General features: G+C 72.9%; 3 protein-coding genes across 7 annotated transcripts in view; 2 read left to right on the forward strand and 1 right to left on the reverse strand.

The window, feature by feature from the left end:
* Positions 1–3282: 3282 nt before the first annotated feature.
* Positions 3283–5038, forward strand: HES5 (hes family bHLH transcription factor 5). The gene is made up of 3 exons (XM_070077101.1): positions 3283–3403; positions 3484–3649; positions 4367–5038. The coding sequence occupies exons 1-3, from the start codon at positions 3350–3352 to the stop codon at positions 4639–4641; spliced, it is 495 nt and encodes a 164-aa protein (XP_069933202.1). The 5' UTR covers positions 3283–3349; the 3' UTR covers positions 4642–5038.
* A 1244-nt stretch (positions 5039–6282) lies between these two features.
* On the forward strand, positions 6283–18554 carry PANK4 (pantothenate kinase 4 (inactive)). Of its 4 annotated transcripts, none has more exons than XM_070077098.1 (19): positions 6283–6441; positions 9510–9592; positions 9781–9995; positions 10465–10645; positions 10728–10820; positions 11089–11242; positions 11823–12004; positions 12148–12229; positions 12740–12840; positions 14010–14165; positions 14619–14731; positions 14918–15005; positions 15603–15754; positions 16182–16237; positions 16369–16418; positions 16799–16903; positions 17331–17431; positions 17507–17575; positions 18216–18554. In XM_070077098.1, the coding sequence occupies exons 1-19, from the start codon at positions 6318–6320 to the stop codon at positions 18427–18429; spliced, it is 2319 nt and encodes a 772-aa protein (XP_069933199.1). In that variant the 5' UTR covers positions 6283–6317; the 3' UTR covers positions 18430–18554. The 4 variants fall into 4 exon arrangements, with proteins under 4 accessions (XP_069933199.1, XP_069933198.1, XP_069933201.1 ...); XM_070077097.1 differs by lacking the exon at positions 18216–18554 and adding an exon at positions 17728–18209; XM_070077100.1 differs by lacking the exon at positions 16369–16418 and having other exon boundaries at positions 16833–16903.
* Positions 18555–19261: 707 nt separating this feature from the next.
* PLCH2 (phospholipase C eta 2) overlaps positions 19262–27762 on the reverse strand; it is a 59224-nt gene continuing 50723 nt past the window's right edge. For both annotated transcript variants that reach the window (XM_070077095.1, XM_070077096.1), the window contains 11 exons: positions 27491–27589; positions 27089–27165; positions 26254–26351; positions 26000–26182; positions 25754–25861; positions 24850–24974; positions 24683–24767; positions 24458–24604; positions 24216–24295; positions 21992–22751; positions 19262–21285 (listed from right to left, as the gene is read on the reverse strand). In XM_070077095.1, coding sequence (XP_069933196.1) covers positions 20177–21285; positions 21992–22751; positions 24216–24295; positions 24458–24604; positions 24683–24767; positions 24850–24974; positions 25754–25861; positions 26000–26182; positions 26254–26351; positions 27089–27165; positions 27491–27589 — 2871 coding nt within the window. In that variant the 3' untranslated portion in view covers positions 19262–20176. The remainder of the gene's footprint in view (positions 21286–21991; positions 22752–24215; positions 24296–24457; positions 24605–24682; positions 24768–24849; positions 24975–25753; positions 25862–25999; positions 26183–26253; positions 26352–27088; positions 27166–27490; positions 27590–27762) is intronic.

The raw sequence follows: 27762 nt of genomic DNA on the forward strand, positions 1-27762 counted from the left end.
CAGAAACCACACCCCTGCCCTGCCTCAGGGAGCTCAGGGGACTGCGCCTGCCCTCCGTACTGCGTCCCGAGATCCGGCCCCGTCCTGGCCTGGGTCAGAATTCCTTTTTTCTATTTTCATTTTCCTTTTGCGCGAAAGGCAGAGACTGAGCCAGACTGGTTCACTCCGCTCAGACTGAAGCCAGGAGCCCGGAGCACCCACGTCGGGGGCAGAGACCCGGAACTGGGGCGGCCACTGCTGCCCGACCTCGAACCCAGGCCCTCTGACGGGACCGCGCCCACCCCTCCACTCCTCCTTCTTTTCTCCTCTAAGATGTTTCTTTGAAAGGCAGAGAGACAGAGAGGGGGAAATCTCCCACCCTCTGGCTCACTCCCGAGATGGCCGCAGCAGCCAGGGCTGGGCCAGGCCGAGGCCAGGAGTGTCCCTCGCGGGTGGCAGGGGCGTGAGCACATGGACCACGTCCGCGGCTTTCTGGGCGCATCGGCAGGGCGTGCAGCCGCCGGGACTCCGCCCATGGCTCAGGCAGAGGCCTCCTCTGTAAAGGGGTCTCCCTTGGCCTTTCCCGCCTCGGCTGCTGTGAACGGGTGCAGACCCCCGGTGCATCCTCCGGGTGGCCGCTGGGAGGCCCTCCCCTCCCCAGGAGCTCCGGGCTTTGCCGTGAGCAGGGCGGAGCGGTGGCCCCGGGGTTGGGGGGAGGAGTAACTTACTCAGAACCGCGTCCTGCCGTCCGCAGCAGGGTGCGCCCTCAGCCCCAGAAACCCCACCTGCACCCCCCAAGGAGGCCCTGGGGCTCTGGGGGTGCAGGCAGGACTCCTCCCTCCTCCAAGCCCAGTGGGGTAGGGGACCCCGCCCTACCCCGAGGCAGACCCCAGCCTCCTCTCACAGGCACGCTCACATGCATGCACACATGCGCGCACACACGCGGGCAAAGCCTGCCAGCCCGAGGCCGCCCCACCCCCCCGCGGCGCCTCACCTCCGACGGTGTAGCCGGGAGCCCAGCCCGGTTCCCACACTTTGGCCCCATTCACGGTGTTAAGCGGCCCACAAAGGCCGGGCGTGTGCCTCGGGACCGCTGGGCTGCCATCTGGCCCGTGCTGCGGGAGGGACCCGGCCTTTCATCCTGCCGGGCCCCACACCATTCATTTCATATTTCCCACAACTGGACATCGGCTCTCCGCCGCGCCAGTCCAGGGGGCGGGGCGGGGCGGGGGCCCATGGATTTCATATTTCCCACAACTGGAGACCAGACCAAAGCAGTGCCAGTGCGGGGGGAGGGGAGGAGGGGAGGGGGAGGCAGCCCCCACAGCCCACCCACCACCCTCACTCCTGCAGGCTGCAGCCCTGGCCCCATCACGTCCCCCTGCTCGGCACGTGTCTGATTTGGGCCACGAGCTGGCTCCGGGGAGGGGACGGGGCAGGACATGAGCCCCCGCCAACTGCCCCCTCCTAAGCCTGCAGAGGGAGCGGGGCCTGGTCTGGGTGCCGCCCCCCCATCTGGACACGGCTCTGGGTCCCTGCTGCCAGCAGCCTTGGCCAGGGCATGTGTGGGCTTAGCTGCCCACTGCAGCTGGCGGAGGTGGAGGCCAGCGCCAGCCTGGGCTCAGGCTCACCTGCCCACTGCCGCACTCCCCAGCCCCCGGCTAGCCACGTCCCCAGCGCTGGGCCCCAGGCTGGCAGGCACGTGTGAAGCGCACACAGGTGACTCCCCTCAGCCGGGAGAGCCCAAAACCAAGGAGGGGTCACCAAAGCATGGCCGCCGGCATCACCAGGCACCCCGCGGCCTCTGGAGTCACCGCCGCCAGTGCCCAGGCTGCAGAAGCTGAGGCCGACCCCTGGGTGCCGGGGCCCCCGGCTGAAGCAGAGGCTGCCCGGCCCTTGGTACCACTGCCTCCCAAGGCCAGCCTGGGCAGGGGGACACACGGCTCCCTTCATTCCCTCTCCAGAGACGTCTGAGGTGGCCGCCTCTCCGCCTCTCCCCAGGGAGTCGCCTGCTGGCACGGCGGGGGGGGGCCGCCACTGGCCGGTCCCCTGCTGCAGGCCTGGCACCGTCCCAGCCCCGGGTCCCGAACGGCTCCTTGTTCCGAGGGGCTCCTGAGAGCCAGGCCTGCCCAACAGGCCTCTTGCAGCTGTGGGTCACTCCGGGCCCCCTGGTGGCGGGCGGGGGTGGGGAGCTCCCGCTGGACCCCTGGTAAGGCCCTGCGTCGCCACCCCACCTGGACGTGGCTGCCACACTCCCGCCCGGCTCCGGGGGCGTGCACTTGATCCGGCTGGGTCTCTGTCCCGGGGTGGGGGGTGGGCTCCAGGGGCCCACGGCAGCTCCCCACCCTCAGCTCAGGTGGTGCCAGGGTTATCGGCTTGTCCTGTGGGCCTCTAGAGAGTCCATCTGAGCAGACGCAGCATCTGTGTGGGCTCGGGCCTGCCCGGCTCTGCCGCCTGCTGCCCCTCCCCGCCCACTGGCATCGCACAGAGCAGCAGGAAGGCAAAGCCGGCAAGTGCCACCAGGCTGTGCGCAGGGGGCGGAGACTGGGGGGAGGGGGCTCCCTGGACTCTGTGGCGGGATTCCCAGCCGGGTGGGGTGGGGAGAGGGCCTCCCAGGTTGGGGGGGGGCCTGGTCATTCTGGGAGCAGCTGGTAAATTGTTCCTGGGGGTGGGGTAGGGGTGCCAAGGGGCCAGACCCCGGCTCCTGGAACGGCCCAAAGACTGCTGGCCCATCTCCCAGGCTCCAGTCTCAGGACAGGGGGCCAAGGCCAGCGGGGCTGGTCACAGGCGCCTGTGGACAGGGGGGCACAGGTGCCCGTCGCTCCAGGAGCCCAGAGCCCCAAGTCCCGCCAGGCAGGGTCGCGCTGCTGGGGGCCCCGCACTTGTTAGCTCTAGAGCTTTTTATCCGCTGCCTGTCTGAGGCCTCTGCCAGCCAGCAGTGAGGAGCCGCTGGGGAAGAGGAGGGGCAGGGAGGGGAGGGGGCCGCTCCTTCCTGCCCCCTCCCCTGCCGGCGGCCTGGGAAAAGGCAGCATATTGAGGCGCGGGGCTCCCAGCACCAGGCCCGGGGATGCTAATGCGGGCGAGCGCGTTCCCACAGCCCGGACATTGTGCGGCGCGGCCCACCTGCTCCTCCGGGAGCGCCCATTGTGCCCGCGCCAATTCACAGGCAATTTAGCGTGCGCTAATGGGCCGGCGGCTTTGTGCGGCCCGCGCAGCCATTGGCCGCCGAGTGTGGGAACGGCCGCGGCGCCCGGGCCCCAGGCGCCAGGCCGCCGCCCGCGCCTATATAGGGCCTGGCCCAGGGTCCGCGCCAGCCCGGGACGCGCCTGGCCCTGCCCGCGCCGCCTCGCCCTCGCCTCCTGCGCCAGCCATGGCCCCCAGCACCGTGGCCGTGGAGCTGCTCAGCCCCAAAGAGAAAAACCGGGTAAGTGCCAGCCCCGCCCGGCGCACCGGCCGCGTGCCCCGCGTGCCCCGCGGCCCTGCCTGACGCCCCTCCTCCCGCAGCTGCGGAAGCCGGTGGTGGAGAAGATGCGGCGAGACCGCATCAACAGCAGCATCGAACAGCTGAAGCTGCTGCTGGAGCAGGAGTTCGCGCGGCACCAGCCCAACTCCAAGCTGGAGAAGGCGGACATCCTGGAGATGGCCGTCAGCTACCTGAAGCACAGCAAAGGTGGGCGCCCGCCCCCAGACGGCCCGCGGCCCCGGCCCCGCGCCCGCCCCCAGACGGCCCGCGGCCCCGGCCCCGCGCCCGCCCCGAGACCAGCGCCGCGGCCCCGGCCCCGCGCCCGCCCCCAGACGGCCCCGCGGCCCCGGCCCCGCGCCCGCCCCCAGACGGCCCCGCGCCAGCCCCCAGACCAGCGCCGCGGCCCCGGCCCCGCGCCCGCCCCCAGACGGCCCCGCGGCCCCGGCCCCGCCCCGAAACCAGCGCCGCGGCCCCGGCCCCGCGCCCGCCCCCAGACCAGCGCCGCGGCCCCGGCCCCGCGCCCGCCCCCAGACCGGCCCGCGGCCCCGGCCCCGCGCCCGCCCCCAGGACCCTGGAGCGCGGCAAAGATGAGCGCGCCCCCAGCCCCAGCCCCCGCGGCCCCGGCCCCTCGCGCGCCCAGCCCCAGCCCCGCGGCCCCGGCCCAGGGCCCTGGAGCGCGGCAAAGATGAGCGCGCCCCCCGACCCAGCCCCTGCGACCCTCACCTCGGGCCCGCCCCAGCCCCAGCCCCGCGCCCGCCCCCAAAGCAGCCCCTGAGGTCTGACCCTGCGCGCATCCTACCCCAGCCCCTGCGGCCCGGCCCCGCGCCCGCCCCCAGACCAGCCCCTGCGGCCCGGCCCCGCGCCCGCCTCCCGCCCCAGCCCCTGCGGCCCGCCGCCCGCTCACGACGCCGCGTCTCCCCGCAGCCTTCGCCGCCGCCGCCGGCCCCAAGAGCCTGCACCAGGACTACAGCGAGGGCTACTCGTGGTGCCTGCAGGAGGCCGTGCAGTTCCTCACGCTGCACGCCGCCAGCGACACGCACATGAAGCTGCTGTACCACTTCCAGCGGCCCCCGGCCGCGCCCGCCGCGCCCGCCGCGGAGCCCAAGGCGCCCGGCGCGGGGCCGCCGCCCGCGCTCTGCTCCGCCAAGGCCGCCGCCGCCGCGCGCCAGCCGCCCTGCGGCCTCTGGCGGCCCTGGTGACGCGAGGCGCCGCGCCCCTCCGCACAAGGCGCCCTCCCCGGGCTGGCCGGCCCGCGGCGGGGTCGCGCTCAGAGGGCGCGCGCGCACAGTCCTCGAGGCCCGGGGACGGCCGCTGTGTGACCCCGCGGGGTCGTTCCGCCTGCGTTTCAGCAGGCGACTTCCGGGAAGTCCCGGCGCCAGTTGCCTTTCGTAAAGGCCGAACTGCAGGTGCATCCTCATAGGAGAGCAGTGGGGGCTCATAGTGGGCTGCGGGGGCGGGGTCTCCGCCGGGGTCCTTACAGGACCGGCTGGGCGGGGCGGGTGGGGGTGCGCGCGGGCACGACTTTGTACTGGGAACGCGAACTCCTGGTCCCGTGGGGGCCGCCGACTGCGCGGAAGACTTCAATAAAACCCGAGTGCCCACCTTGGTGTCCTCTCTGGTGTCCTCGCAGCCAGCGGGCAGCGGAGCAAGCCGGCGCGTGCCCGTGCTGCCCCTCGGCGCTCGCCAACAAGGGAGGCCCGGACGCGGGGCGAGCCGCCGGGCTGCAGGGGCCGCAGGGGGCTGGGGGCTTCCCTGGCTGTGTGCCCGCGCAGCCGTGCACAGCCTGGGCTTCCCGCCCCAGGCCTGCCCACTAGCTCCTTACAGATGGGGGGGGGGGGCTGGTGGCAAAATGGCAGCCCCAGGACCCCTCTGCTGACCCCTGGAAGGGAGACCAGGCCCCAGACTGCCGTGGACCTCCGGCAGCACAGGCGTCTTGGCTGGGCAAGTGGACCCGCGGTCAGCCCGCAGCCCCTGAGCCTGCTCCTCCATGGCCTGGTGGACTCCCAGGGCTGACCTCCCAGGGCCGAGTCAGGCGGGCCGTGCCTTCCTCGCTGAGGGGGCTGGGGGTGTCGGCTACAACCTGGACCCGTGGTTCAGAGCCCAGGCTCCCCAGGGGCAGAACCCAGGGCGCAGGGCGGGTGGGAGCTGGGCCCCACCCTGCAGCAAACGTCTGGGCGGGCGTCGCGTCCCGTCACGCGTGCCGAGCACAGGGCCGGGTCTCCCCTCCGCGTGTTTACTGCCAGTGCTATGGGTGCATCAGCGAGGGGTCCGCCGCCCGGCCCGCCCACCGCCCCGGTGCCGCGGCCGCCGGTACAGTCCTGCCCCGGGCACTGCAGGACACGGCGCCCTGGCCTCCGGAGCTCCGGGGGCTGCCCCACACGCCGCGTTTCCGGGAGGCCCGCCAGGCAGCTCGCGGACGGAGGCTGAGGGCCAGGGACACGCAGGAACCGGCCCGGGGCACCCGGGAGGCAGGTGCTGAATTCAGCCCGCCCGCTTCCAGCGAGAGCTCCTCCCGAGGGCCTGCCGACAGCCCCTGCACCCCCGCGCGGGCCCGGGATGCCGATCCGGCTCGTTCCCAGAATTCTCGCTTCCCCCGCACTGCACTCTATGAGGAGTCCCCAAACTGCAGGGACAAGTGCCCGTCCAGCTTAGCCCGGCCCAGAACGCGTGCCGAGCTCCAGCGAGCCCGGGAAGCGGCGGCGGCGCTCCACCTGCGGGCACCCGCGCCCGGCTTCTCCCGCCAGGCCGGCGCGGGCCCGAGCCGCCGGAGGAGAGGGGCGGGCCTCATTAGCATAATCTATGCACGGGGCGTTTAACAGTCAAATATATGCGCATATATCTCCATGGCTGATGAGGCCGGCCGGGCACTTTCAAAATGGCGGAGTGTGGAGCGAGCGGCAGCGGGAGCAGCGGGGACAGCCTGGACAAGAGCATCACGCTGCCGCCCGACGAGATCTTCCGCAACTTGGAGAACGCCAAGCGCTTCGCCATCGACATAGGTAGCGGCGGGCCGGACGCCCGGGGCTGGCAGCCGGGACGCGCGGGGCGCCGGCGGCGAGCGGGGGCGGCGGGAAGGACGAAGGGCGGGGGTGCGGGCTGCCGCGCACGGACTTACGGGTCGCCGCGCGCCGCCTCACGGGACTTGTAGTCCCCCGAACGCGCTGGCGCGCCCGCTGGGGCAGCGGACGGACTACCGCTCCCAGCAGGCGCCGCGCGTGCCGGAGCGGGGCATGCCGGGACTCGTAGTCGGCGGCGGCCGCTGTGGAGGAGGCCGCGGGCGGGAGGGGGCACCGGGGGAGGGTTGGCGGCCGCCGGGGGCGGGGGGCTGACGGCCGGAGGTGGCCGGCCTGAGGCTTGGCGTCCTTGCCGGGGCCGGCACGAGGACGACCCTGGCCTGAAGCCCCCGGGGCCGGGCCCGCTGGGACCCCTGTGCCGCGTAAAGTCCGCGCCGCCCGCAGGCCTCGCCCTGGACCGTTGACAGCTGGCGTGAGTGCGCAGGACCGTGGACGGGCCTCGGGGACTCGCGCCGCCCTCGCGTCCGGGCGCCCCCGTCGTTTGCCCGAGCTCTCTGGGGCCCGGCTCCGCCGGAGACCCTGCGCCCCTTCCCCTCCCCCCCGGCCTTGCGTTGCGGGAAGGTGACCCCCTTGGCCCGCCCCGCCGCGGGCCTGGGCGCCTGCTGGTGCCTTGGCTGCGCCGGGGGCTCCGGATGCTGGGGGAGAGGTCGTGCCGCCGGCCGCTTCCCGCGGGGCAGTGTGTCCGGTGCGAGTCGGAAGGCAGCCTGCGGCGAGGGGTCCAGGCGGCGCGCTGGGGAACGGTGCCGGCCCCGACAGCGCTGGGCGCCCGGGCCTCCTGTTGCACAGCCAGCAAAGCCGCGCGTCTGCTCTCCAGTCCGAGCGGCCGGCCGCTGCCCCTCCGGCTCCGCCCCTCTCCACGCCCCATTGCGGTTCGGGTCCCCGAGCGGGGGGCCGGGGCGTGGCCTGGGTCCTGAGCGCCCCTCACCGCGGAGGGCGTCCCGAGGGTCGGGGGTCCCCGGAAGCGAGGGGGTCTGGGCCGGAGGGGAGCCTGCAGGCCGCGCGCGCCCGCGACCCCGAGGGGCAAGCAGTCAGGGGCTTCATGGCAGAGGCCGTGTTGGAGAGACCCCCGCCCGCGCAGGCCCGGGCGGGCACAGCCCAGGAGTGCCCGTGGCCAGCGCGCTCAGCAGGGTTTAGCAAGACCCCGCCCCCGTTCCCCTTCCTCGTCCTGATCTTGGGGTCCAGGCCCCTCGCCTGCTCTGTGCTCCTCTCGCCTGGGACCCGGGTCAGCCAGTGACTCGGCTCTTTGCAAACAGCCCGGAAGCTTTGACCTGACCTTGGGCTTCTGCGGGGTGTGTGTGTGTGTGTGTGCGCGCGCGTGCGTGCACGCAGGACAGGAGGGGCCCAGGGCAGTGCGTGCTGTCCTTCCCTGGGGTCGGGGTGACCCCGTGGGTCGGGGTGACCCAGAAGGTGGGGCCCAGGTGCTGAGGGACACCCAGAAGTGACTGCACCTTCCGCGAGGCGGCCGGGCCCCGGAGCACGGGCCGTGGCGGCACCTGCCGTGTGGGTGACCGGGAACCCCGTCCGGATGCCTTGGGTTCCCAGGGATCCCTGCCAGCCGCAGCCCTGCCGCTGAGCCCGGTCTGGCCCTCTTGTCCCCGCTGTTTCCTCCTGGGCTGGAAGTAGGAGGAGCCCCCAGGCCTCCGTGGCCTCTCACCCCCCCGGGGCTGGCGTTCGGCGCAGCGCTGGAGGTGCCGCCTGGGACACCGCCCCGGCAGAGTGCCGGGGTTCCAGTCCCGGCTCTCCTTTCAGACCCCGGCCTCAGCCAGCGGTGACGACCCCCTGCCGCCCACGGGAGACCGGGCTGGGTTCTGGGCCCTGGGCGGCGGCCACGGCCGCGAATGGCAGGTCTCTGCCCGCCTCTTCTCTCCCCTCTGTCGTTCAAAAAAATTTTTAAAAGAAAGTTACACAGAGAGAGGGAGGGAGGGAGTCTTCCATCCGCTGGTTCACTCCCCAAATGGCTGCAACGGCCAGACTGAACCGGTCCGAAGCCAGGAGCTTCCTCCAGGTCTCCCACTCGGGTGCAGGGGCCCAAGCACCTGGGCCATCTTCCACTGCTGTCCCAGGCCACAGCAGGGAGCTGGATTGGAAGTGCTGCAGCCGGGACTTGAACCGGCACTGCAGGCGGCGGCTCCACCTGCTGCGCCACAGCGCCAGCCCCTCACGGAGCAGAGACTGCCCTTCGTCCCTGAAAGAGCCGGGTCCTAACCCCCTGCTGCGTCCCTGCCCACCCCACCCCCCTGCTTCCCTCGCCTGCTCCCGCTGCGCGCGCGTCCTTATCGTGCCCACCCTCGGAGCACAGCCGCGGGCCCTCCCTTAGCTGGGGTGGGGGGCACTGGGGGTCCCTGCCTCGGGGTGGGGGACTCTGGGGGTCCCTGCCTCGGGGTGGGGGGACACTGGGGGCCCCTGCCTCGGGGTGGGGGGCACTGGGGGTCCCTGCCTCGGGGTGGTGGGCTCTGGGTGCCCCTGCCTCGGGGTGGGGGGCTCTGGGGGCCCCTGCCTCGGGATGGGGGGCTCTGGGGATCCCTGCCTCGGGGTGGGGGGCTCTGGGGGCCCCTGTCTCGGGGTGGGGGGCTCTGGGGGCCCCTGCCTCGGGGTGGGGGACACTGGGGATCCCTGCCTCGTGGTGGGGGGCACTGGGGGCCCCTGTCTCGGGGTGGGGGGCTCTGGGGGCCCCTGCCTCGGGGTGGGGGGCACTGGGGGTCCCTGCCTCGGGGTGGGGGGCACTGGGGATCCCTGCCTCGTGGTGGGGGGCACTGGGGGCCCCTGTCTCGGGGTGGGGGGCCCTAGGGGCCCCTGCCTCGGGGTGGGGGGCACTGGGGGTCCCTGCCTCGGGGTGGGTTCGGGTCGGGAGGAGGGATTGGTGTTTGCTTTCTCCTCTTCCTACGTGGCACCCACGGGGCTCTCACGTTCAGGTGGCCCCAGACCCCGCGTCTTGAGGGGCCCGTCTGCCCTAGGTCGTGTGGGCGGGGCTGAGCGCCCGTGTGTCCCCGCAGGTGGATCGCTGACCAAGCTGGCCTACTACTCCACAGTGCAGCACAAAGTCGCCAGAGTGAGGTCCTTCGACCACTCGGGGAAGGTGAGGCCTGCGCACCGTGGCTGCCCTGCCCGTGGCCCGCGTGGCCCGCGGCCCCGCTCCGTCCCCTCCACGCACGGGCCAGGCGTCTGGTCCAGGTGCTGCCTCGGCACGTGGGGTTCCCGGGCTGCAGGCCGGAGCCTGGGGGCGGGGTGTGCGGGACCCGTGTGCAGCCCCGCCCTGCCTCGCAGGACACGGGGCAGGAGCATGAGCCCCCCTACGAGGTGTCGGTGCAGGAGGAGGTCACCGCACGCCTGCACTTCGTCAAGTTCGAGAACACGTACATCGAGGCCTGCCTGGACTTCATCAAAGCCCACCTGGTGAACACCGAGACCAAGGTCATCCAGGCCACAGGGGGCGGGGCCTACAAGTTCCAGGACCTCATCGAGGAGAAGCTGCAGCTGAAGTGAGGGGGGGGAGGGCGTGGTCCCCCGCCCAGGTGGGCAGGAGGCGGGGGGTGGGGGGGCAGGGGCAGGGGTGGCTCCTGGCCGGGCGCTCAGGCGCGGGGGGAGGGGAGGGGTGGGGGCGGCTCCTGGCCCAGGTGGTCAGGCGGGCGGGGGGTGGGCGGGCGCTCAGGCGGCAGGGGAGGGCAGGGGAGGGCAGGGGAGGGCAGGGCCAGGCGCTCAGGCGGGCGGGGGGGGCGGGCGCGGGCCGGCCGGGCGCTCAGGCGGCAGGGGAGGGCAGGGGGAGGGCAGGGCCAGCGCTCAGGCGGCAGGGGAGGGGAGGGCCGGGCGCTCAGGCGCCGGGGGAGGGCAGGGGTGGGGGCGGCTCCTGGCCCAGGTGGTCAGGCGGGCGGGGGGGAGAGGGCAGGGCCGGCGCTCAGGCGGCAGGGGAGGGGAGGGCAGGGCCGGCGCTCAGGCCGCGGCTCCCTGCAGGGTGCACCGCGAGGACGTGCTGAGCTGCCTGATCAAGGGCTGCAACTTCGTGCTGAGGAACATCCCGCAGGAGGCCTTCGTGTGCCAGGGAGACGCCGACGCCGAGTTCCGCTTCCACAGTCACCCCCACGGCTTCCCCTACCTGCTCGTCAGCATCGGCTCGGGGGTCTCCATCGTGAAGGTGAGCCGGCGCGTCGGGCGAGCGGCGGGGGCGGGCGCTGGGTGGGGGCGGAGCCCGGCATCTGCGCCCCCGCTCTGCCCAGGTGGAGGCCGAGGACAGGTTCGAGTGGATCGGCGGCAGCTCCATCGGAGGCGGCACCTTCTGGGGGCTCGGGGCCCTGCTCACCAGGACGAAGGTACCCGCGGCGGCAGAGGCTCCGGGGCAAGGCCGCTGCGCGCTGGCCCGGCCGTCTCCACGCGGTGCTGTCCCTCGGGGCCGGCCCGGCCGTCTCCACGCGGTGCTGTCCCTCGGGGCCGGCCCGGCCGTCTCCACGCGGTGCTGTCCCTCGGGGCCGGCCCGGCCGTCTCCACGCGGTGCTGTCCCGCGGGGCCGGCCCGGCCCCCTCCCTTCGGGGCAGCCTCTGGAGGCGGGCGCCTCACCCGCTGGCTCTGCCCCGCCCGCAGAAGTTTGACGAGCTGCTGCAGCTGGCCTCCCAGGGCCAGCACGCCAACGTGGACATGCTGGTGCGGGACGTGTACGGCGGCGCCCACCAGACCCTGGGGCTGAGCGGGGACCTCATCGCGAGCAGCTTCGGGAAGTCAGCCACGGCCGACAAAGGTGCCAGCCGGGCCCTCGTGGAGAGGCGGGGCCGTCCTGCCCGTGGGCAGCTGGCCCCACCGTGGGGCAGCGTGCTGTGTCCTCGGGACGGCCGCAGGACGCATGAATTAGCAGCAGTTTGGGGTTTGGTCTCTGGGTTTTATTGAGGCTTTTTTGGTTCCATTTCTTTAAAGTTTTATATATTGAAGGAGTCAGAGAGGGAACGAGAGAGAGAGACGTCTTCCCTCTGCTGGTTCACTCCCCAGATGGCTGCAGCGGCCAGGGCTGGGCAGGCTGGAGCCAGGAGCTTCCTCCAGGTCTCCCCCACGCGCAGGGCCCAGCACTTGGTCGTCTTCCAGTGCCTTCCCAGGCCGCGAGCAAGGAGCTGGGTGGGGTGGAGCAGCCGTGCTCCACCCCCGCAGCGCCATGCGGCCACCGCGTTTGCCCGTGGAAAGCAAAGCCTGATGCATGCAGCAGTGAGGCACCTGTCACGCAGGTCCCACGCAGGTCGCACGGGCCGCGTGTGCTGGGTGCTGTGGCCTCCTCCCCGTCTCCCCGCCTCCTCCCCCGTCACACGCGTGCCCCGTGTGCTTGTGCTCAGAGTTCTCCAAGGAGGACGTGGCCAAGAGCCTGCTGCACATGATCAGCAACGACGTGGGGCAGCTGGCGTGTCTGCACGCCCGGCTGCACGGCCTGGACCGCGTGTACTTCGGGGGCTTCTTCATCCGGGGCCACCCCGTGACCATGCGCACCATCACCCACAGCATCAACTTCTTCTCCAAGGTGCGGCCGCCTGCACACGCGTGTTCCCACGGGCGGCCGCTGGCGTGGGCCTGTCCCGTGCTCCGCTCGCCAGGAGGTGGGGCCCTGTGTGTCCGTCCACGCTGGTGACACGCGTGTGGCCACACGTGGCCTTGGGTCTGCAGGGGGAGGTCCAGGCGCTGTTCCTGAGGCACGAAGGCTACCTGGGGGCCATCGGCGCGTTTCTGAAGGGAGCTGAGCAAGACAGTGAGCGGGGGCTGGGCTCCACTCCAGGCCGTGCAGGGCGGGGGCAGGGCGGGGGCGGGGGCGGGGCCCGGGCTCCACTCGAGGCTGTGCAGGGCAGGGGCAGGGTGGGGGCAGGGGCGGGGGTGGGGCGGGGCCTGGGCTCCACTTGAAGCCGTGCAGGGCGGGGGCAGGGTGGGGGCAGGGGCGGGGGCAGGGGCGGGGCCCGGGCTCCACTGCGGCCGTGCAGGGCGGGGGCAGGGCGGGGGTGGGGCGGGGCCTGGGCTCCACTTGAAGCCGTGCAGGGCGGGGGCAGGGTGGGGGCAGGGGCGGGGCCCGCGCTCCACTCGAGGCTGTGCAGGGCAGGGGCAGGGTGGGGGTGGGGTGCGGGGACCCGGGCTCCACTTGAAGCCGTGCAGGGCGGGGCCCGAGCTCCACTGCGGCCGTGCAGGGTGGGGGCGGTCGTGAGGCCTCCAGGGGGACGAGAACGAGGGGGCAGCTTCTGGCCCAGCCGCTGGCCTCTTGTCTCCGCAGACCCCAACCAGTACAGCTGGGGCGAGAACTACGCCGGCAGCTCCGGGCTGAGGAGCGCCTCGCCGGGGCTGGGCCCCACGCAGCGGGCCCGGAGCGGCACCGTGAGTACTGGGTCCCGGGCGGGCACCCGCGTGTCTGGAGCAGGCCCCTGCCCAGGGCCGTGTGCACACCGGCGCTCTGCCATGGGTTCCTTCAGCGACAGGGTCCGCTCTCCTGGGAAGGTTCTGAGTTCTTTCCCCAAATCCCCACTCGGGGTGAGGCCCGTGTCCTGGACGGTGGCTGGCCGTGGCCTGAGCTGGGTGGAGCAGAGTCGGGCTGCCGGGTGGGCCCCACTCCCCACGTCCCCGCGTGTGCCTGCATCAGCCGCTCGAGGGTTTCCCACGGGGGCCTGGCGCCCTCTGCAGGGGGCTGGCAGAAGTGCAGCTGGCGGAGCCGGGCGAGTGCCCGGCGTGTGGGCGGCTGTAGGGAGTGGACGCTCTCAGGCCGTACCGTCTTCCTGGTGCAGGTCCTCTGGCCCGTAGGTGGCCACGGGTGGTCGCTCAGTCTGGTTAACACGCTGAGCGCACATGCGGTTACGCCCTTCCCAGCAGGGCAAGTGGCTGTGGCTCTGATGGCCGTGGGCGCCGTGGAGTGGCCCAGCCCTGGCCGGGTGGAGCCGGGGCGCGGCGAACAGACGTCAGCCCTGCAGAGGGGCCACACAGGCCAGCGATGGGGCCACGGGGGCAGGCTGGAGGGCCAGAGCCCCGTTCACGTTGGGCGGAGGCGCAGGGCCCTTGAGCACCGGAAAAGCCCCTCGCCGTCTCCCCTGGAGACCAGAGACACTGCCTGGCTCTGGGGGTCGGGAGGGGGGCGGGGAGAGCTGGGGCTGCAATGGACACAGGCCACTGTGGGAGGTGGCTGTGAGGACCCTTGGAGACCAGAGACAGCCTGGCTCTGGGGGTCGGGAGGGGAGCGGGGAGAGCCGGTGCTGCAATGGACACAGGCCACTGTGGGAGGTGGCTGTGAGGAGGGCAGGCCGGCCCCCCCTCTCCTCCGCTGCTAACCACGGGGTCGGCCGGAGGGCGGAGCCCAGCGCGGCACGGAGGAGGTGTCGGCGGGAGGGCGGGGCCCAGCGCGGCACGGAGGAGGTGTCGGCGGGAGGGTGGAGCCTAGCACGGCATGGAGGAGGTGCTGGCGCTCCTGTGTTCTTGCGGGGAAGCTCAGGCTTAGGCAGTCGGGTTGGGGTCTTTCCGGGGACCACGGTGACCTCCGCCCCTGCTCTGTCCTCCAGTTCGACCTGCTGGAGATGGACCGGCTGGAGAGGCCACTGGTGGACCTGCCGCTTCTCCTGGACCCGGCCTCCTACGTGCCCGACACGGTGGACCTCACCGACGACGCCCTGGCCCGCAAGTACTGGCTCACCTGCTTCGAGGAGGCGCTGGACGGGGTGAGGCGCGGCGCGGCGGGGCCGGGGGGCGCAGCGCCCGAGTCCTGGGGCTGCTGTCCTGGCTGTCACTGCGCGTCGCTGACGGGTCACTGCTGTGCGGCTCTGAGGGCAGGGCGGGGCCGGACTCCCCACAGCTCCCTGCGCTCCAGGAAGCGCCACCTGTGCCGGGCGCCTTCCTCTCTCCCAGGCCGGGGCCCCATCCTGCGGCAGCTCAGGGCCAGGCCCTCACTACAGCACCTCAGCGGCACGGGGGAACTCCAGCTCCAGGCCCCGGGGGCGGAACGTGAGACCTGCGGGTCCAGCCGGCTCTGCCCCGAGTGAGGGGCTCCAAGGACGTGGACCTGAGCCCCAGGGCGGCCGGGGAAGCCCCGTGCCCCTGAGGTCCTCCGCGGGCAGAGCTTGCCGCGAGTGCCGTGAGCGCGGCGGGGCCCTGCTGACGGCCCGCCCTGGCAGGTGGTGAAGCGAGCCGTGGCGAGCCAGCCCGAGGCCCTGGACGCGGCCGAGAGGGCCGAGAAGTTCCGGCAGAAGTACAGGGACAAGCTGCAGGTGCTGCGGCTACAGCCCTTGTGAGTGCCCGGCCCCTGCTGTCCGCGTGCGCCCGCCGGCCTCGGGGGAGGGCAGCCCCGTGACCACCGTGGCCTCAGCGCCTCACGCCTTCTTGGGCTTCCTGGCCGCCGTGGGGCTGGCCCCGGACGGAGAGGAGCGCTGGCTTGGTCGGCCTGCTCAGCCCCTCTGCCCTGGTCTGTCCCCAGTGCCTACGGGAGCCTGACCGTGCGCAGCCTGCTGGACACCAGGGAGCACTGTCTGAATGAGTTCAACTTCCCGGACCCCTACTGCAAAGTGAGTGCCGCTGGACAGCGGGGGCGCACGGTGTCGGGCTGTGTGGGTCTCGTGGCGGCCCTGACTTGGTGCTGGTGTGGCAGTGCACGGGAACCCATGGACAGCTGAGAGCCGGTTAGGCTGCCGGGCGTGTGTGGAGAGGGGGGCCAGTGTGCGCACGGCCCCAGCGGGTCCCCTAGGGGAGGGGCAGCTGCTGCCCTGGGCTTGCCCGTGGCCCCCCAGGAAGCTGAACCCACTAAAGGCTCCCCTGTCTCCCTGTGGCTGGGGCTGTGTGGCCTCCAGGGGTCAGCACTGGGCTCGCAGAGCCGGCCGGGCGTCCGTCTAGCTCACAGGTGGCAGAGCCTGGAGGTGCCGGCCCTGCTGTGCTTCTCCGGCCAGGAGGCCGCGGGCCTTCACCCCCTCCCCTGGGCTGGCCACTCACCACGCCCCCTGCCCCGCCCCTGTGTGCCCATGGTGGCTCCCGTGGGCGGGGCTGTGCCCCCCAGGCCCCACTCAGCCTGGCACAGCTGTGGCAGGCAGCCCTGGGCCTGAAGCCCCCGGGGGCGGGTGCTGGTCGCCGCCTGCAGCTCTCCCCCCGCCCCGCCCGCCCGCCCGCAGGTGAAGCAGCGGGAGAACGGCGTGGCGCTGCGGGGCTTCCAGAGCGTGGTGCGTGCCCTGGACGCCCTGGGCTGGGAGGAGCGGCAGCTGGCGCTGGCGAAGGGCCTCCTGGCGGGCAACGTCTTCGACTGGGGGGCCAAGGCCGTGGCCGAGTAGGTGTCCACGCGGGGTCACGCGGGCTGGCCGCCGTGCGAGGGAGGGCGGCCCCGGGGCCCAGGCGCGGACTGGAAGCGGGGTCTGACGAGATGGAGCTCGGCCCCACGCGTCCCCGCCCCCGCTCCCCCGTGGGCAGCTGTCCCTCACGGGGGGCGCCCACGGTCCTAGGGAGGAGCTGTGCGCACCCTGCCCCCCTCACTGCCCTCTGGGCCGCCCGTCCAGCAGCTCTCGGGGGGCCGTGCCGGGGTCGCTGCCCGGCACCCGTGGCTGCCCGTCTTGGAGACACCCCCGCCCCACGGGGCTGAGTTTTTCTTGGGATTCTGCCGTCCTGCGGAAACGCACGGTGTCGCCCGGGGGCTCAGCGGGGGCCGGGGGTGGGGCTCGTGGCTGTGTCGTGGGTGACTGCGTCTCGTCCCCTCCCAGCGTCCTGGAGTCCGATCCACACTTCGGGTTTGAAGAGGCGAAGAGGAAGTTACAAGGTAGGAGCCGGCGCGCGTGTCTGAGGCCTGGTGGGGGAGGGCCGGGAGAGCCCGCGGCCTGGAGCCCCCCAAGGCCGCCGCGCTCTGGCCCCCGAGCGCCGGCCAATCTCGTCCCCTCTGTGTCCACGCAGAGCGGCCCTGGCTCGTGGATTCCTACGACGAGTGGCTGCAGAGACTGAAGGTGCGTGCAGGTGCCCTCGCCTCTGCCCGGGGGCAGGGAACACAGGGTCAGGGCCCAGACGGGGGACACGGAGCCAGCGGGAGTGGCCCAGGACCCAGGCCGTGCGCACAAGCCCCTCCCGGCCTCCGCGCTGCCGAGGCCAGACTCTGCCTGACCTCCTGCGGTGACCACTTGCCAGGCCAGCTGCCCCTGCACACACAGGCCTTTGGTCTGCCTCGCTGGAAGGGGTGGGTGTGGCCTCTGCAGGCTGTCCCTGTCCCCAGTGCCTGCCGTACCTCTGGGGCCGTGACGCCCGGCCCCTGCCCCGGGAGTGGGTGCAGTGGGGTCTGAAGTCTTGGACGCGCCTGTTCCCAACTGAACGCCCTGGTTTTGTCTTACAGGGGCCCCCTCATAAATGTGCCTTAATTTTCGCAGATAACAGTGGAATAGACCTCATTTTGGGAGTCTTCCCCTTTGTCAGGGAGCTACTCTTTAGAGGGACGGAGGTGAGTGAGGAGGCTGTGTGGTGGGACCTTCCCCTGGGCTTCGTGGCTCTTGGTGGGGTTGGCGGTGCTGGGGGCCTCTGGCAGCCGTGGTCGGAGCTCCTGGGGGCACAGCAGGTAGGTGCAGGTGCGCGCGAGGCTGACGGGCGACCCCGGCCTCCCGGGTCATGGGTCTCCCTGCTGGGGCTTCCGGTCCGACCCCACAGCTTCCTGGGAAGTTGTTTATGGTGGCCTGGGGTGACTGTGGCCAGGCCCTGAGTGCAGCTCCGCCCCTCTCGGGCCACAGGACCTGGCCCCTCGGCGGCCGGCAGCTGGCAGGCCCTGGTGGGCGGCTCTGCCCTCGCTGGGGCCCGCCGTTGGAGAGCCCGGCCGCGTGCAGGCCAGCGTTGTGCCGGGCAGCAGGGCCCTAAAGAGCCGGCCTCCCCCACAGGTCATCCTGGCGTGCAACTCGGGCCCCGCCCTCAACGACGTGACGCACAGCGAGTCCTTGCTGGTGGCCGAGCGCATCGCGGCCATGGACCCGCTTGTGCGGTGAGTGCGGGCGGGCGCGGGGGGTGGGGGGGCGCCCTGCGCGCTGTGGGGCCCTGACCGCCTTGTGCCCCGCAGCACGGCCCTCAGAGAAGAGAAGCTACTGCTGGTGCAGACCGGCTCGAGCTCCCCCTGCCTGGACCTCAGGTACGCGCGCCGCCCGCCGCCCTCGCCGGGGCCTGTGGGGGCAGGGCTGCCGCAGCCTGTGTCCCCGTGGTCACTCAGCTCTGGCAGAGGCACCCTGGGCGCCCGCCTGGCCTCCCTGCGCCATCACTGATTTCCGTGCCTGCGGATTCCAGGGGAGAGCCCGGCCTCGGCTCCAGGAGCGACAGGTCCGAGCGCGGGGTCCGCTGGGCCCTGGTTAGTGCACCCTCGCCCGACCTTTGTGTGTTTGAGAGGCAGATAGAGAAAGAACAGACGAGACGACTCCGGGGCCCTGGTGCGCTCCCAGATGTCCTGGGGCTGGGGCTGGGGCTGGGCCAGGCAGGAAGGGCACCAGGGCCCCAGGTCGGGGCAGGGACTGGAGATCTGAGCCCGCAGGTGCACGCCAGCAGGGCCCTGGACCCCGGCGCTGGGCCTCAGGCCCCTTAACGGCGCCCAGCCCCACTCCCCCAGCGGGGAAGGCCGTCTCCAAAGTTCAGACGAGGCCCCGCGTGAGGCCGGGGTCTGGGGGAGGAGGCCGCCCCGCAGGGCTGGGCACAGGAGCAAGGAGGGTGGGGGTCCACCCCGGGGAGCAGCTCGGGGTGCAGCCCCTGCCCCAGCCTCACTGCCGCCTTCCTCCCCAAAGCCGCCTGGACAAGGGGCTGGCCGCGCTGGTGCGGGAGCGTGGCGCCGACCTGGTGGTCATCGAGGGCATGGGCCGGGCCGTGCACACCAACTACCACGCGGCCCTGCGCTGCGAGAGCCTCAAGCTGGCCGTGCTCAAGAACGCCTGGCTGGCCGCGCGGCTGGGCGGCCAGCTCTTCAGCGTCATCTTCAAGTACGAGGTCCCCGCCCAGTGAGCGCCGCGCCCTCCAGTGCTGGCCCCGGGCTGCTGCCCGACGGCCGGCCTGCGCGGCACACGGCGGAGGACATGTAACTGTGAAACAGCCTTTTGTATCTGTATAAATATATAAATACACACAGACGGCTGTGGGGGCGCCGCCGCGGCACACGCGCAGTCCGGGAGCGGGCGGGGCCCTTGCTTTCCCCAGAACCTCACGGGTCTGACTCCCTCGTCCCGGACCCCTGCCCGCCCCGTGCCTCCTCCCTCTGGCAACATCACTCCGCGTCCCCGCTGCGCCTGGGGCCAGAGCGAGGCCTGAGGCCGTTGCCTGCAGAGCAAGCGAGGCGTCGGTGGCCCTGGAGGGCTCTGGGAGCCGGAGTGGCACAGACCCCGCCCGGGCAGCGCTCTCTGCTTGTCGCTGTGGCCTGTGGCCTGGGACAGCTGCAGGGCCCAGGTCCCCTCGGCTGGTGCCGGCACCCAGGGAGGGGACAGCAGGACGGGCTCCCTGGGCTCTGATGCCTGAGCCGTCCAGTGGACCCCGGGGTGGCCAAGGCCCCCACGGTGAGAGGGCTGAGCCAGGCCAGCATGGCGGCGCCTGCTGGGGACAGTGGCTGCCACCGCATGGCTGCCCCTCGCTGCCCACCAAGTCGCCCAAGCCTGGGCACTCCTGTCCTGGGCAAGGGGGCGGGGGGCCGGATGCCTCCCACAGCTCTGCTGGGCAGTGCAGGGCCTGCAGGCCAGCCGGAGCCAGGCCCATATCACCCTGCTGTGGTGATGCCGCGACCCCTGCCAGCCACACTGTGCCCCCACCCTGCCCGCCATGTCCCGGAGGCCCACGCTTCGCCACTGTCTGGGGCCTGTCACCCCCACCAGCCCCACCACAGTCCAGCCGTCCCAGGGCGGCGGCCTGATAAGGAAGCCCCAGCTGGCCTGCAGGTCCTGGTGGGCACCCCTCACCTCTGGCCCTGGGCTGCCTGGTGCAGGACAGCTGGCCGCTCACTGGGCCCCAGCGCCAGCCGTGTAACGCACGTGCCAGTGCCCAGGCTTGAGGTCTGCAGGCTCCTCTCCAGAGCCCGACAGGGCCTTGCCGAGCTTGGAGAACGGTGATCCAGAGGCTCCGCGTGGCTGGGAGCAGGGGCCGGGCCCTACCAGCGCCCCAGTGTCCCGGCTGTGTGCCCTGGGCCCCTCCCCAAAGGGCCATGCTTGTCCTGTCGGGGTCAGCCTGGTCTTACAGACGGACCCACATCCTCCCGGGCAGAGCCCAGGTCTCTGCCTGGCTCCCCCGGGCTGAGAGGCAGGCTGGCAGCTGCCGGGGACGGGAAGGAGTGGCCCCAGGGCGGGGGTCCCGTCCCAGGGCTGGGGTCTGCGGATGCGCTGTCTCCAGGACACGTGTGTGCGGAGGCTGACAAGGGGACAGGCACCCGTGTGCACAGGCCAGCATGGGGGAGATGGGCACGCGTGTGCACAGGCCCCGTCCAGGATACGCGTGTACATGAGCCAACACGGGAACGGGCACGCGTGTGCACAGGCCGACACTGCAGCCCAGCGCACACCCACGGGGCAGAACCCAGGCGGGAAAATAGAAAAGACTCAGTCAGGTTTGTGTGTAAGTGTTGCCTCTAAAAATTTAAATATTCTGCTTGTATTTCTTAAACTGTGCAAACCATGCCTGCTGGGGCAGACGGGAGGGCCAGCAGGGCGCGCAGTCTGGGGACCTGGCCACCCCCATTTCCTGAGCATACACTGGACGCTGGCCGGAGGGCTCAGAGCCTCAGGAGGAGCAAGGCCTCGGGGCCGGGGCACAGGGCAGGGGTGTCCACGCAGCCCTCGGGGCCGGGGCACAGGGCAGGGGTGTCCACGCAGCCCTCGGGGGCACCCCGCTCCTCCGGGGGACCCCGCCAGTGCGGGCCTTGCTGCCGCCGCTGCCGCTCCTGGGCCTGGCGGGCCCGGCTGGCGATGGCGCGCACACGGCTCTGACTGCGAGAGGACGGGCGTCGCAGGAAGCCGGAGCCGCCCAGCACCCCCTCCGCGGCCGGGCCCAGGCTGGTGGGCGACGTGATGTCCCCCGCCCGCTGGAAGCCCGTGAGCCAGCGCAGCTGCTCCGTGAGCGCGTCCCGCCCCGGCGCCCGCCACGCCCCCCCTGGGGGGCCCAGGCCGCGGCTCAGGCTTCGGGCGCTGCCCTGGAAGCCCGGGGCGAAGTCGTCGGCCGTCAGGTCGCCCAGGCTCTTGGACTTGGCGGCCACTGGGCACTCCTGCCAGCCCTCCAGGCGGGGTAGGCCAGGCGACCGCGGGGCCAGAGGCCGGCCCACCGCCCACAGGTTGGGGTTGGACTTGCTCTTGGTCACAGGGGCCAGGTCTGGGCAGGCGGCCGAGGTGGGGCAGGGCCACGGGGCCAGGCACCTCCCTGGGCTCTCGCAGCTGCGGCCCAGACCCAGGCGGGACAGGGAGAGGTCGATGACTGTGTCACTGGACGAGACGCTGGAGGCTGAGGACACGCTGTCACGGTGGCCGCCCGGCTCCAGCCGCTGCCACAGCTGGTCCCCGCCCGTGGCATCCGAGTACACAGCAGTGGGGGAGGAAGGCACCTGCCCCTCGCTCTTTGCCCTCTTGACCGGGGGCCGCTGGCCCAGGGCCCGAGGCCGGCTTCTGCTCTCGCTCTCGCCTGCCGCGTCGGGGCTCCCGCTGGGGCACGGCTCTCTCGGGGGCTGCCCGTGGTCCCCATGGCCCCTGCTCCAGAGAGGCACAGGTGCTCCTGAGGCCGAGCCTGGGGGGCGCTGGGGCCCCTCCCAGGAGGGGGCGCTGGGGGTGGTCGCCGGTGGGGCGGGCTCCTCGGCGATGGGCTCCAGGCCGCACGGCGGGGCAGGCGGGGCGTCTGTGGAAGAGCAGAGCACCGTCCCGGGAGCAGCCCCTGCGCGCACACAGGCCCGAGGCCCCACCCTGCTGCTGCCGGGCCCGAGGGGTGGGGGAGGTGGGGGCCTCGGGCCTGTGCCCACACACGGGGTCCTCGCGGGGCTGGGCGGTTACCTGTGCTCACTTCCTAACTGCGGAGGCAGCGTGAGTGAGGATAGAAAGCAGACGGTCAGCGGTGGACAGGACAGACGGGGCAGAGGGACGGGGACGGGGGCGGGTGCAGGGGGGGGAGAGCAGGGGCCAGGCCCAGGCACGTGCCCTTCCCGGGCTGGGGCGCAGCAGACCAGCCGGAGCCACCGCACTCCCACTGACCACGCGCTGGAGTGGCCGCCACGCCCAGCAGGCACGGGTGGGGCCACACAGAGGAGCGCCCAGGGTCTCAGGGGCGTCAGGGCCACCTTGCAGCTGCACCGCTGACCCACGCCAGACTTCGCACAACACAGAGCTGGGCACTAACCCCCCACGTCCCAGGAGGGGCGTCCGTGACCGTGCAGGCAGCCGGACCCCACCCCTCGGAAGTCCCAGGGCCTGGCCCTCGGGCCGAGCCCACAGAGCAAGGGAGCGGTGCACGCAGGACCAGGGCTCGGAGCAGGAAGCGGCGGGGATGGAGCGGAGCCTGGCGGGCTGCGCATGCGGGAGCCAGGGGGGCAGGAGGGCGCTGGCCTTACCCGTGGGGGACACGGGGGGGGCCGTCCTGATCTCCTCCAGCTTTGGAACGAACAAGGCGCCCGTCTCTGCCGGGGGGGCCCCTGGCTGCCTGCGGGCGCCCTCGGCCTGGGCGGGGGGCACCTGGGGGCCGCCCGGGCTGCCCGGGCTGCTGGAGTCGGAGGACGCGGAGCTGCTGCCACCTGGGCCCTGCCCGGGGGCCTCTCTGCTTCTTCCCGGGAGGCCACGGCCGGGAGCCCCCAGTGAGTCCGCCCGGGCCCGGGGCTGCTGGCTGACGGGCACCAGCCCACCCTGCGGCCCCGGGCTGGGCGGCCGCTCCCTCCGCAGGCCCTCGGCGTCCACACCGGTGCAGGAGCCCACCACACACTTCATGCACGTGGCGGCCATGCTGGCAGGCCCAGGGCCCTCGGGGGCGCGCGGGGGCCGCCCTGGTGTGGGGGTCCCCTCTGCCGCCGCTGCCGGTGCCTTACCTCGGGGGCTGCCGCTGCCAGACCCCTGGTGGGCAGGGGCTTCCGGAGCAGGGCCGGGGGCCTCCGCGTCGCCCACCGCCCCCTGAGCGCCCGTGTCCTGCGTGCCCAGGGCCAGCTCCGGGAAGCCCCTGTGGCCCGGTTTCTGGGTCTTGGTGGGGGCGCTGGCTGTGCGCCGCAGGAGCCGCTGGCTAACGGAGGGCCGGGGTGGGGGCCGCCCAGCAGCAGGACTGTCCAGCGAGCCGGGCTTTGGGCCGCGGAGGAAGAGGCCTTTTAGGCCCAGAGCCTGCTTGACCTGCAAGAGAAGGAGCCCACATAGCCGGGGCCGAGGCTGGCTCCACGGAGGGTGCCTCAGAGTGTGTCCGGGCGACAGGTGGTGGCTGCCTGGGGGTCTGGCGGGCCCTGGGCCGTGGTGGGCCCTGGGGAGCAGGCTCGCCGGGGACAGCGACTTGCTCCTCCCTTCGACCAAGAATCCCCCCAGCAAGGGGTGAGGGGGCTGCTGTTGCCGGGTGCTCCCAGGAGAGAGACCCTGCCCCCCCCCCCGCACCGTGCACCTGCTGCGAGGCCCCCACAGCCCACCGGACTGGAGAGGAGGTCAGAGAAGGGCCTGGGTCACCTTCGCCCCTCCCTCGGGCAGCGGGGAGGCAACTCTAGCCCGAGGTCTGCTTTGTCCCATGGCTCCTGCCATGCCCAGCGCCCTGGTGCTGCCCCTGCCCTCTGGAGGGGCCGCCTTTTCCAGGAAGCCTTCTTGGACTGCCCCTGAGGGGCGTGGCCAGGAGTCCCTGGACCAGCTGGCAGGGGCCGGGTGGCCACCGGGGAGGACCTGCACATGCGCCCCGCCGCTCCCCGTGATGGCCGTGCTGGTGCAGAGCAGCCCAGGGCCCAGCGGGCCGGTCGTCCCCCGAGGGCAGCAGTGCCGCGCGGCCAGCACTTGAATCAGCCGCCTCGTGATTCAAGGCCCACGTCCAGTGCGCTCTGCTGCGTGTGGCTGGACGGCGTTGACAAGGAGGTCCAGGATTCGGGCTTGGAGCCCTGGCCCCGGGGCGACCCCACCCAGGCACTAGGCAGGGCCCGCGCACGCGGGGAGGCGCTGGGGGCTCTGCGGAATCCTGGATCTGCCTCATAAACGCCTCTGTCCGCCCGGGACGGCCCGGGACCCGGCCCCGCGTCAGGAGCCGCGGGTGCCGGCGGGGGCGCGGCCTGGCATGCAGGGGTACCTGCGAGGCTGCTAACAAGACCGTGCTCCCAAAGGTGCGCTTTGGGCAGTGGGGGGCTCACTGCAAGAGCAAAGAGACAGAGAGGCGTGAGGGCCCCGCGGGTGGAGGCCGGCAGGCGCGGCGGACGACGGACGGACAGACGGGTGCCTGCGGGGCCTCGGGGCCCGAGCGCGGCAGCTCCGTGTCCACAGACCCCACCTCGGAGGGGGCGGCAGGCTCCGCAGACGGGGTCCGGAGGCCAGCCCCGCCCTCGGGGGGGCCGTGAGCCGGGGATGGGTGAGGCCAACAGACCCAGGCGGGAGGGTGGCTCTGGGCACAGCTGGGCACATGGCCCCGAGTCTGCCCATGGCCGCCTAAAGGGGACTCGGACGCCGCCAGCTGGCCCGGGGGTCAGGCGTCCCCAGCGGCAGAGGCCCCCAGGCCCAGGGAGCTGACCACGGTCTCACACCTGGGGTCTGGAGCCGGCCCTGGGGACGCCACAGGAACAGGCTGAGGGGCCAGCGCTGGCCCTGCCCAGGCACGTGCCCGGCCAGGACACTCACCTTACCGCTGATGTCACTGACAGCCACGTGCACAAAGATGGAGGCCTCCTCCATGCCCTCCAGGTACACGTGCCGGTAGCCTGCAGCAGCCGGGGTGGCGGGGTGGCGGGGTCACTGGGTCTGCCTCCTCCCCGACCCCAGCCCGCGCCCTTCCCTGAGCCACCAGGCTCAGCAGGACCAGCGAGGCCAGGAAGCCCTCCGGTGGCGCCGGCCCACACACTGGCAGCTCGGCCCCTGCGCACCTGGCATCAGGCTGCTGAAGGCCAGCGTCCTCTGGCCGATGAAGTCGCGCCCGATGGGGTCGTGGTCCCAGACGAGGAAGCGGACCAGGGCGATCTCGGGCATGTGCACGGTGAACACCAGCGTCTCCTCCCACAGCGGGTTGAAGCCTGGAGGCCGGTGCAGGGTCATACAGCGGGGCCGCCCCTTCCCCGCCACGCCCTCCCCCGGGCCAGCCCGGCCCTCACCGTTGTCGTCCACCACGCGGGTCTGCTCCTTGCTGCAGTCCACCGGGAGCCCGATGACCTCCACCTCCACGAACGGGTCTATGATCTGGGGGCAGCGGGGGTGAGGGCGGGGCCGGGCGGGGCCGGGCGGGGCCGGTCCGAGCCACCCGGGGCCGGCCGCCGCCTACCTCCCCGCGGTCCCCCAGCATGGAGGCGCGCGGCTTGGGGAGCTGCTGGCCGCTGATGATCCGAAGCACCAGCTGCTTCTTGAGCCGCCCGGGCAGGGGGTCCTCGGAGTTGGGGTTGAAGACACCTGGGGGGGGGGGCGAGGCTGAACTGGGGCCTCGGGGAGCCCCACCCCCACAGAACAGGTGGAGTCTGGAGGGGGCAGCAATGCCACGTTGCGGGGGGGCTGGTGGCCTGGCCACTGCCCAAACTGTGGGACAGAGCCCAGCCGGGCCCCGTGTGGGTGGGGGCTTCCAGGTGGCCCCGTGGGGCGCACATGGCCCGCGCTAGAAGTGCAGAGGCAGAAGGGCGTCCCCCAGACCCAAGGTCTCAGCTCCAGGGGAGGGGCTCCCTGACCCACCCCCACCCGGGCGTGCTGGGGGCTCCCTGACCCACCCCCACCCGGGCGTGCTGGGGGGGCTCCCTGACCCACCCCCACCCGGGCATGCTGGGGGCTCCCTGACCCACCCCACCTGGGCGTGCTGGGGGGGCTCCCTAATCCACCCCCACCCTGGGCGTGCTGGGGGGGCTCCCTGACCCACCCCCACCTGGGCGTGCTGGGGGGGGCTCCCTGACCCACCCCCACCTGGGTGTGCTGGGGGGGCTCCCTGACCCACCCCCACCTGGGTGTGCTGGGGGGGCTCCCTGACCCACCCCCACCTGGGCGTGCTGGGGGGGGCTCCCTGACCCACCCCCACCTGGGCGTGCTGGGGGCTCCCTGACCCACCCCCACCCGGGCGTGCTGGGGGGGGCTCCCTGACCCACCCCCACCCTGGGCGTGCTGGGGGGGCTCCCTGACCCACCCCCACCTGGGCGTGCTGGGGGGGGCTCCCTGACCCACCCCCACCTGGGCGTGCTGGGGCTCACCCTGGCACATGCACGGCGGCTTGAGCACGTAGCCGCAGTTGCCGTTGGCGCTGAACTTGGCCCGGTTCAGCTGCAGCATCCGCCCCTCTGACTGATAGTTCAGGGCCACTGCGGGGAGGGGCACGCGGGCGGCCGGGTCAGCGGCCAGCGGCTGCCCCAGTCGGTCGGCTTCTGTGGGTGCTGCCGGGGCGGGGGTGTGCAGGGCCCAGCGGGGCCAGCCGGGGCCGCGGGGGCTCGGGCGCGCACCCATCTGGCAGCCGGCGTTCCAGAAGGGCTGGGGGTTGTAGTTGCTCGAGTCCACGCGGTAGGAGGAGGGGTAGACGCGGGACAGCTGGTGCTGGTTGAACCGCAGGTACTGCGCCGGCTTCTGCTGCAGGATCTGGTGGGCCTTGGTCTCGCTGAAGGATGCCACCTGCCAACTGCAGGCCACTGCGCGCGGCCCCGGCGTCAGCCTGCGGGTGGCCCCTCGGCGCCCCGCCCCCCCGGGCCCCCGCCCTCACCCTCCGTCTCCACGTCGTGGGCTCCCACGGACTTGGTGTACTTGACCAGGTCCGAGAGCGCCCGCGACAGCTTCATGGTCTTCTTCTGCCGGGCCGTCCTGTGGGGGTGGGGGGCAGTCAGGGCCCTGCGGCCAGCAGGTGGGAGGGTCAGGGCCCTGTGGCCAGCAGGTGTCAGGGGGTGGTCAGGGCCCTGCGCCCAGCAGGTGGGGGGGGTCAGGGCCCTGCGGCCAGCAGGTGGGGGGGTGGTCAGGGCCCTGCGGCCAGCAGGTGGGGGGGTGGTCAGGGCCCTGCGGCCAGCAGGTGGGGGGGTGGTCAGGGCCCTGTGGCCAGCAGGTGGGGGGGTCAGGGCCCTGTGGCCAGCAGGTGGGGGGGTGGTCAGGGCCCTGTGGCCAGCAGGTGTGTGGGGGAGTCAGGGCCCTGCGGCCAGCAGGTGGGGGGGTGGTCAGGGCCCTGCGGCCAGCAGGTGGGGGTGGTCAGGGCCCTGCGGCCAGCAGGTGTGGGGGGGTCAGGTGTGCGGGGTGGGGGCACTCTGACAGCCCAGTGTGGGTACTGGGGAGGGACACAGAGTGAGGGGGGGGCCACGGGGCAGCCCAGTCAGCTTGGGGAAGGGGCTGGGGGCGCCACGCTGGCTGCACAGGGCTGAGATCCCGGGGGAGCCCCAAGGACAGCCCCCCTCCCTCCCCATCTTCTCCAGGAGGGGCGGGGGGCAAGCTCCCCACGTCTGCCCCCCCAGTCCTGCCTGGTAGCCTCGCCCAGAATCAGCCTTAGGGAAAGGCGGGGGGCCCCCAGGACAGTGCAGCCCCCCATCATGCAGGGCGTCCCCGCGGGCACTGACCCTCGGCTCTGGCTGCCTGGGGAGTCCAGGCCCCCGTCCCCCTCCTCCACGCTGGCCGCCTTCTTGCTGCCCCTTTTCTGTGTGGGAGGCAGAGCTGTGACCCTTGCAGCCCCGGCTCAGGCCGGGCCACAGCGAGGCTGGGAGGCTGGGCCTGCCTGAGGCCTCCCGGTCCAGTCCTGCCCGTGGGGCCCCAGGACCTCTGCAGTGCCCGGCCCAGGACAGCCTCGGGGGCCCGGGTGCAGAGCACTGGCCGGCGCGGGCCCAGGAGAGGGGTGGCCGGGGAGCCACGAAGCCACCACCGCGGCCTGGGCTGACCCTGCCGCAGCCGGCACCTCCAGTCTCCACGTGGGCTCTGGGGCTGCAGGGGACACCCACCCTCTGGCTGGTGCGGGCGGGGCTGACCTTGGCCTTGGAGAAGCTACTCCCAAGGAGGCGGCTGTTCTGGCGGCCAGCTCTGCTGTCCTCCCCGGAGCCCGCGTCCTCCTCAGCCCCGGCCTGAGCCTGAGGGAGCCACAGAGGGGGACAGGGTGGGCCCCGCCCTGAGCCAGGCAGGGAGGAAGGCAGGGAGGGCAGGGAGAGTGGTGAGGGGCACAGTGGAATGCCCCATGGACACGCCCTCCGCCACAGCCCTGCACACACCAGGGACATGCCCCCCCACCTTGGCCACGCCCCTA

Source organism: Oryctolagus cuniculus, chromosome 7 (assembly GCF_964237555.1).
Source record: "Oryctolagus cuniculus chromosome 7, mOryCun1.1, whole genome shotgun sequence".
In the NCBI taxonomy this organism is placed as follows: domain Eukaryota; kingdom Metazoa; phylum Chordata; class Mammalia; order Lagomorpha; family Leporidae; genus Oryctolagus; species Oryctolagus cuniculus.